Source organism: Galeopterus variegatus, unplaced genomic scaffold, assembly GCF_000696425.1.
Source record: "Galeopterus variegatus unplaced genomic scaffold, G_variegatus-3.0.2 Scaffold96, whole genome shotgun sequence".
Lineage (NCBI taxonomy): Eukaryota > Metazoa > Chordata > Mammalia > Dermoptera > Cynocephalidae > Galeopterus > Galeopterus variegatus.
Window position 1 is genome coordinate 332294 of NW_007726207.1, and position 9406 is coordinate 341699.

Consider the following 9406-nt stretch of genomic DNA (forward strand, 5'->3'; position numbering starts at 1 on the left):
TCTTGGAGAGAGAGAGATAGAAAGATAGACTGATATAAATTTTATCCCTTTAGTTTTCTCAATGATTATTGCACTGGAATTCTGATGCTAGGTTCTCCAAGTGCATAAAAATAGTAATAATATTAACTAATAATATTAAATAATGATATTTATCTTAATAATTATTAATAAGTTATTCTAACACCTTACAGCTACAGAGGATTCTCCAGTACACATATGATACCTATTTTGATCTTCACAGCAAAATTTTCAGTTTAGAACAGTCTCCATTATTTTACAGAAGAAGAAATTGAGGCTGAGTGTTTAATCCATAGAAATCTTAGCTAGTTTTAAAACTCAGTCTTCCAATCCTTAATCCAGTTCTCTTGCCCCTGCATCATTTTGCTTAAGTTTAAAAGCTGCCTACTATGAACAAGTTAATTTCTCCTGGAAACATCATGATCACTATGGCGCTGTGAGGTAGTTAATTTAATAGGAATTTTCTATACATCAAACATATGAATGATATTACTTGTCTATGTTTTACTTAATAGGAATGAGTGTATAGCCCAGAAGTGATTCATAACTTAAAAACATTCCCTTGGTTTGACTACTCAACAAAAATATGTATTTCTCAAGCTGAGAAATTGTAGCATTTTCTTCTGTGCTTTTGAAAATGTTTCTTAACTTTGTAGTCTCTACTTATTATTTTGGGGACTTTAATATTTAATAATGCTATTTAGTATGATGTCAACTTCATCTAGTTATTTTTATATCTTTTTTCATTTAAGATATTCCATAATTCTTGAGAAAGATCCTTACAAATCAGTTCTGAAAGGAAAACATTTTTTGTAATAGCTTTATTGAAATATAATTCACATACCATAAAAATCATCTATTGAAAGGGTACAGTTCAGTCGTTTTTCAGTATATTCACCGAGTCATGCAACAATCACCACAATCAATTTTAAAATATTTTCATCACACCCAAAAGAAACCTTGTGCTCATTAGTGGTGGCCCTCCATCCTACCAGCCCAAGGCAACCACTAATCTACTTTCTGTCCCTATATATTTACCTACTCTAAACATTTCATATAGATAGTACTATACCAAATGTGGTCCATTGCGATTGGCATCTTTAACTTAGCAAAATGTATTCAAGGTTCATTTATGCTGTAGTATGCATCAGTATGTCATTCCTTTTTACTGCTGCATAACATTCCTTGCATGGATATACCACATTTGATTATTCGTTCATCAGTTGATGGGCATTTATGGTATTTCCACCATGTGACTATTTTGAATAATGCTTCTGTGAACATTAATGTACAGATTTTTGTGTGCACATATATTTTCATTTCTCTTAGTTATATACCTAGGAGTAGAATTGCTGGATCATATGGTAACTATGTTTATCCTTTTGAGGAACTGCCAGACTGTTTTCCAAAGCAGTTGGACCCTTTTACTTTCCTACCAGCAGTGTATATGAGTAAAAACCACTCTTTTAAGGAGAGAGAAATAACGGAACTACATACACTTAATAAAATGTACTTAATGGAACATTATATATAGTTCATTAGTAATTGAAAAGTTTCACAAATTTAAATTTCCTCACTATCCTCTTATAGTACTTTGAAAACCCTATGAATACCTATGAACTTAGCTCTAGGATTCCTTAAGTAAACTGAATTCTTTATAATGCCTACTTACTTTTAAGAATATTGAAGTTAACTTCTTGATGGAGATACATATGGATTTTAATGTTAAGAATATTAAATAAATGGCACTTTTAGGCACTTGATATTTTCATTTCTTTTTGGTTACTGTTGAAGATATGATCGTATCCTACTAGTAGAATATATTAATATTTAGGGAAAACTGGAGAACCTAATGATCTCAGTGAGTGTTCAAAAACTGTTTATAATATAAAAGGTAGATTAAGAATCTCAAATTCATCACATTTTAAGCCCAATAATTTATAGAAACTATATATGAGACCCTACCAATTCCAGCTAATTAAGTCTTAATTGATACATGGGGCACTGGTTTGGAATTCATCCCTTCATTCTGCAGTAATTTCAGTATGTCTCTCTCACTCCCAAAATCCTGACCAGTATTAATTGTACCAAATGAAAGACTACCAGTCAAACATTCAGTAGAGATAATTTGTTCAGGTACTGTCTGCAGCACAGATCTGCTTTTACCTTAAGCCATAAATGAATCTATATATTCTAGGAGAATGCTCCAAATGAACTTGAAAAATAAGTTCAGTGGACAACGAACCACAAGTGAATTCCTATCCATTTACAGAGACCTAGGGCTAAGACAAAGTCTGCCCTCAAGGACAATATAAAAGAATGAACGTGTTGTGCAAACAGTACATTTATTTTGCAATGAAATTGGGAAGCCAGTGCTGTCATGTCATTGCTGTGGATAGTTTTTCCAAAAGAGGAAAAAGCACATACGGCTTCATTTCACTTTATTTCATATGTATATAAAAAAATTCAATTGGGAAGCATAACATATTGCAAATTTTTTCTCTTTCTGAGTTTGTTTTTTTCTGGAAAAGCATATGACCTTTTATAGGACAGAGAATGGAGACAAAAAAGAGATTTTTTTTTTTTTAAAGAAAAAGCTGTTTCTTTAAAAACTTGTACCTAATGTATTAAAAACTAAGAAAGGAAACATTTTATACTTTACTTTGGCCATGGAAAGAAACTTTTCTTTTGGTTCACTCAGCTGAAATAGTATATTCTCCTCAAGGCATAAAACTTAAACATTTTATATACATGGGCTTCCAATGGCCATTTTAGCATCCTCTGTCCAGACTTTCTGCCCTAAGCCCTTGGTTTCCTGATTCTTCAAGCACTGAAGCATAATGTCATTCTCCTCAGTTTGAGATTTTGCTATCATTCACATTTTCTCAGGGCTTTAGGAACTATAAAGTTGGTTAGTTGGTAAACCTTTTGGTCCTAATTATATAAAGAATGGAGAAACACTGTAGAACCCTCCCGCTGCCAAACCTGAGGCTGTTCCTCCCACTCACGCCTTCTCCAGAGGATATAATTCAAACGGAGGACTGGAGTTGAAAAATGACAACCATTTGAAGAATCACGTAATCCAAAATTTCTTCCTTGCCACCTTTTTTTGGGGTTTCCTTATAAGAATTGTACACACCATTTTCTTTCACCACTCCCATCATAAATTCCCTTTTGTAGGGGAGGGGAGAAATTGGGTTAAATTTCTTGAGTGCCCACTGTGCCAGACACATTAGTGATACATCATCTAACCAAAGAGCCACAGAAATATTTCAGTTGAAGAATGAGAGATACAAAAGATAGGTGACTTATCAGCCATGGTCACACAGCCAAGGACGTGTACATCCTCTATAATAAATTCCTGTCTTATAAAAAAAAACAACCCTTGCCCAGTTGCTGCAGGAAAACCTCTCCGTGTGCTTATTTCTTTCAAACTAAATCAAATTAAAACAAAACAAAAACAAAAATATCATAAGTGTAGGACTAGTGATATTCTTCAAACCAAAAGAAAGCTACACTTGGTGAAGGAAAACTACACCTAAGAACTTTTATACACCTTTCTGACACTGAAAGTTTGTTTAGGCTCTTTTCTGAAACTATCGTTATATCTTCTCTTTCAAATAAATATTTGTTTGTCCTCAGGCTCCAATATTCAAGATAAATAAAACACCTTCTAATTTAATGCTACTTTGATTACTAGCATTGCAACAATATTTTCTCCAACATTTCATTCTCCCCTAGGGTTTTAGGTCTTTGTAGAGCATGCTAGCACCCAAAGCACCATTTACAGCTTTGTTTCTATGGAGACAAATGCCCTGAAAGTTCCAAACAGCCAAGTCACGAATATTTGTGGGACATAATGTTTTTAAGTTGGAGACTGCTAATATTTATGAAATGAGCATTTAAAACAAAAATAGATTTTTCAACAGGAGCCTGCAGGGACCAAGGGAGCATATTGATTCAGCTCCTGCCACCCTTCTCTTCTCCCCCACACCCAAAGGTGATTGGAGTTCTATGGAAATAATCTGCTACTCAAGCAGTTTCAAAATTAATTGAGGAGAAGCAAAAACATGGAATCAGAGATATGACTGTAGACTACAATCTGAGTACAAATATTATTGATAGGATTTTTTTTTAAAAAAACTTTGGATAATTCTCACCTTAATAAACTTTATGTAAAATTAGAGTTGCCCACTGAAGTATTGAAATTTCAAAATACAATGACCTATTTTTTGCATATTATATTTTGATTTTTTTAAAAATAAAAGCAAAAGCATATTCTGACCTGGAATTTGGAGACAATTAGAAAATCTCCTATGGGAAGATTTTATCAGAAATCTAACTTGTTTGAGAATTTCAGTAGTTTACTTAACATACGTATTAAATTCATTTCTCTTATTAGACTACTTTTTATTTTTAAATCAGAGAACACAAATCCAAGAAAGGACTCATTCTTAAACTTCGAACTAGTACCTTTGAGAAACTTCCTACTAAGAAATGTTTTTGCACTTTAATTTTTAAGAACATATAATTTTATAAAAATATTAATTCATTACAGCTTTTATGGAATTATTGCCAATTGTCCCTCTGTAATCCTGCTTGTAATTACTTTTATACTAATATTATACTACTATATAATATTATAGTCATATTAATGTAAAAGTTAAATATTTCTTTGTTCAATGTTACTTTTTAAACAGAGAAATCCAAGCAGCCAAATAAATTGGGGATTTCTTTGTACTTTTTGGAGATATCTCTGACTATAACCAGGTTTTTTAAAAATTACTTGATTCTAAAGATTTTATCTTGAAACAAAAATTTACAAATTTTCAAAGAAAGACACAGAAATATAAACATTGAAAAGGAAAAAGTAAGAATTAAGTTTGCAAGCAAACTTGCCAACAGTACAAAGAAGTCATATTTCAGAAGAACTGGCTGGCCAAATTAAAAAACACAGCAAGTATTTAAAGAGAAAATATCCCACAAAATTACTAAGGTTGCCAACTTTACATTAGACTATTTATACTGAGAAAATAGCAATTTTACCAAAATCATTGTATTCACAAAGATTGTGACATATCTTCAGACAGATATGGCTGGTGGGGGGGGCGTCTGGACTTATAGAACAGTCAAGGTTTTATTACTTGAGGGACTGGAACCAGTCACCTTTATTTTTAGTTTATCTCAGTACAGTACACTTATTTCAGTGGTAGAATATGAAGTGTTTTGTGTAATTGAAATCAGGGCAAAATGTCATATTTTGCTTTTACAAAATGTATATTTTTACTTGTTGATGTTCTCTACTCCTCCCTTACTATGAATACTCAGAGCTTTGTGTGGTTATTTTAAAGGGGTTCAGATAGTTAATTTGATGAGTATGCCTCTTCAAAAATGCTCTGTGAATTTTCTTAAACGTGCTCTAGCCAAATATGCACATTCTCATATATTTCTCATCCCACCTAATGTAGACTGGCACCCTTTAATATGTACCTATAGACAACCACCCACACTAATTTCCTGATTAACAAATTATTAAAGCCAGGCTTCAATTACAATAAAACTCTGTCTTATAAGAAATACAGATGAGAAAGAGCAGCCATTGACATAGAAGAAAACTCTGGAAAGGACGGTGTCCTAGAGGCCATGAGAAGAAAGTTTTTCAAGTTGGAGAGAGCTCTTGATACTTCAAAAGCCCCTGAAAATTCAAAGCCTCTAAGAAAGAAGACCCAAAAGAAAACCAATCTATATCAGCAAGGGCTGGAAGCTGGTGCCCACTTCACAAAATCAAAAAGGTAGAGTTACACAGGCACATCTAGCTCACAGAATGACTGGATTGGCCTAAACCAAAATGTAAATACACCTTGGAAGAATGCCATTGATAGCATGAGATTTGAAGAGATCCTGAGTTCAGTACTACAATTTTTAGCCCAAGATGCACAATATACAGACAACCAGCAACATCTCCAGGACACAAAGACATATGAAAAAGTCTCCCCAAATAACTCAGATGCTACTCAGCATTCAGATCTTGTTATATAGAAACAACCAGCTATGCCTTGAGATCAAAATCCAGAGCAACCAAAAAAAGAAATCATAGTGAAAATGAAGAAAAAGGAAAGCAGAAATGGAGAGGAGAATGAAAAGGAGATAAAAAAGAGGAAGAGGCAGTGGAAAAGAAACTGGAAGAGGAACAGAAAAAGAAGAGACAGAGATAATGAGGAACTATAACCCAAGAAAAGATCAATCAGCAAATCCCTCATTTATACTCTCTGGGCAAAGTTTAAATTAAACACCCCACGATACAAGATAGTCTATCACTCTCATTTGAATTTAGCATAACAAACAGATAAATCAATGGTTTTGTAAAAAGAGAAAGAAACACAACAAAGAAATGTCCAATCAGAAGCACAACAAAAGACACAAGAGAATACCTTGCACAAGGTTATCAATTTCAGAAGGGCAGGATACTGAGTACTGATTACTTATCCCAGGGGAGGACTCCCACTACATGAAGATAGCAAAGATGCTCATTATGCCAACCACCAGGAACAGAAGTCCAAACACTTCCACCTGTTGCACCTTTAGTACCGTGCCAAACACAACACAGTCAAGCAATTAATGGAAAACCCCTTACTTACAAAGAGAAGAGACAAAGCAAGATCAGCTTCAATACTGTGTGTCAGTCCCCATGGCCAGCCAGTCGCTCCCAGCAGCCAACACAGGGCAATTGGCTATGCGTGACCCTCTTATGCCACAATAGAAGGACGCTGTACCCTCCCCTCAGAGGACAGATATAGCAGTGGGGTTGACCGGGTGCCATCTAACCCACACACTTAAGCAGAAAAAAAGAGCATGCATTGAGCTTGCTACAGGGGAAGATACTCCCGCACAATGCCTTGCACAGACCATGTGAGCTCTATCTCTTGGCAAAGAAGTGGTCCAGGCCCAGGGCTCATTCCTATGCAACCAAGTGAGGGTCAAAACACAGCACGTGTAAGACTGCCTTTCCCAACTATCATTCATCTGAACCATAAATGAGGAAACTGAATTGTTGAGAACTATTGAGTTCGTCAACAAGTAACAGTTCCTAAATGTCTGAGTCTGAATGTGTACTCTCATCTTTCCACTTCAAATGCCATGTGTTTTCATTTATAACATGCGGAATATTCTAGACTCTGTCAATTTGTATTTCATACGTAAGGGTCATATACTTTTAATGTGCTCTATTAAAATTTTAGTGTGATGGTATTTCTAATGTTCTTGCACCTTTTCTACCTCCATAACTTCTTTACTTTTGTGAAAATTTTAATTGTATTTTAGGAAGATCCCCTGGTCCTTCAATGTATATTGTTTTCAGATTTAACATATTTTGATATAAGTTAAATATACGGACTGTGTTGTGAAACATTTTATATGACACCATTCTCATGTACAAATGGAGTTTGGAAGGATAAACAAGAAAATATTAATAATGGTTAATTCTGTGGAGTAGAATTAGATGAGGGGAGTGCAAAGGAGTTTCTAAATATTTTATTTTTACCCTATTGTGGATTTGAGGTTTTTATACTGTATGTTCATTGATTTTATTTAAGAAAATACTAATTTAAAAATTACCAACCTCTATGAACTTCTTAGAGGAAAAAAATCATCCTTAATGTGCTAAATTTTTCTTGTTTCCACTACAGGTTAAATACTCAAACTGCTTTGGTATCAAAATTAAAGACTGTCAGCAATGGAATTAGGTTACAATTTTCCTTCATCTCCATTTTAACATGCACTTAAAAGTGGATTTTATTGCTTTTCTGTAATACTCATTAACATTAATTTAAAATTAAAGTTTTTAAATATTTCTGTGGCTATAAGAAATAATTCCATTCTTAAAACACAGTTTTTAAAAATAATAAATAATTCCCCCAAAAAAGGTGGTCAGAAAGAGACTGGCTTTTAGGGCAATTAACCCCAATTTCTATTTATCATCTATCTGCTTTTCTATGAGGTTGCTCAATTTTAAGGATATTGTTTGAAACAATATTATCTCACAGTGGTTCAAACTTTGCAGCCTATCCAAAACTAAAAATGTAGTTTGAAACAAAAATTACCTTTCCACTATTTTAAAAAAATCATTATTTTTTCTTTTTTGATCCGTCTGAACTTTATTACCCTGCTTGGATATGCTGCACTCTTCTGGGCACAGAATTTCATAGCACGTATTAAAATAATCAAGCCATAAAGTCAGCTTTATCAAACAATGATTTCCTGTTCACAAGAACTTTGAGTGTATGACTGACTCATACACAAAACAAATACGCAACAAATTATGATGGTTAAAATTAACACTTAAATGAAAACTATAATAAGGATTTCTGAGTTAGTTTTCTGTTTTCGCAAACAGTCTCACACCTGAAAAAAACTGTATTGTGGGCACCTTCTTGAACGGTGCCAGCTGTTTCCTTCGTTTTAAGACAACAAGCAGAAAAATAAGTAAAATCGCATTTCCAGGGAAAGAAGAGGGTTTTAAAATAAGTCTGCTATAAACCAGCTTCCAGACACGGGAAGTTAGTCAACTTTTCCCACTCCGATAACCCTTTATCTGTAGGGCAACAGGGGAATTATGAACACTTGTCGAAAAATCATGTGCTCCCCCCACACGAGGGGAGGGGGTGCTTGTGTGTTCATAAAGTCATCCTATGTGGTATCAGCAGGGGCCGGGCATACCATGCGATGTCACGCGGGTGGAGACAGTGTTGCCATGACATTCCATGAGGCATCAGATACTGTAAAGCTGTCTTGAGAACAGTCTCTATTGGACCAAGTCCTTACTTCGCTGGAAGAAATCGGAGCCAAGACTTAATTTTAACAAAGTATTCAATTTATTGCTCGAAGCTATGGCAGCATAAAACTGTCTTCTTAGAATGGAAAATTTGACCAACTGCTATGAGGTAAATGAATTTTGAAAGTGGGGGTGGGCGGGGGAGGCGCATAACTTTTTTTTGGAAGGGGGAGAGGGCATGTACGAAGTCTTAAGCAACCACAGAACCTAAGTCTCTCAGAATGTAAGAGGATGTCAGACAAACGGCAGAGCTGATCAGCTCTCGGGACCCGGCTCCTCTAACGTTAGGACGTTGGGTTTAACTGCTGCTGGGCACGGGGAATCCCTGCCCTGGGTAGGAACAGAGGAACTGGAGACAAGATGCGCTGCAGAACGACCCGGTGCCCAGTGATCCTCAGCGAGCCCCTGCCTTGCCCGGGACTCCTCGGGGCGGGCCCGCGAGCGCAGGGCGCAGGTCGGAGACCGAGGCAGGGAGGTCCCCGGGAGCCCAGGCGACCCCGGGCCACTCGAGGATCAACCACGACGAACTCCCCGACCCCGAGCCCCGCCCGCCGCCTC

General features: G+C 35.6%; 1 protein-coding gene across 1 annotated transcript in view; it reads left to right on the forward strand.

Annotated features, from left to right (window-relative positions):
- The first annotated feature begins 8734 nt into the window (after positions 1 to 8734).
- Positions 8735 to 9406, forward strand: part of MAN1A1 (mannosidase, alpha, class 1A, member 1) — a 165870-nt gene continuing 165198 nt past the window's right edge. The window contains exon 1 of the mRNA XM_008583287.1: positions 8735 to 8794. Coding sequence (XP_008581509.1) covers positions 8735 to 8794 — 60 coding nt within the window. The remainder of the gene's footprint in view (positions 8795 to 9406) is intronic.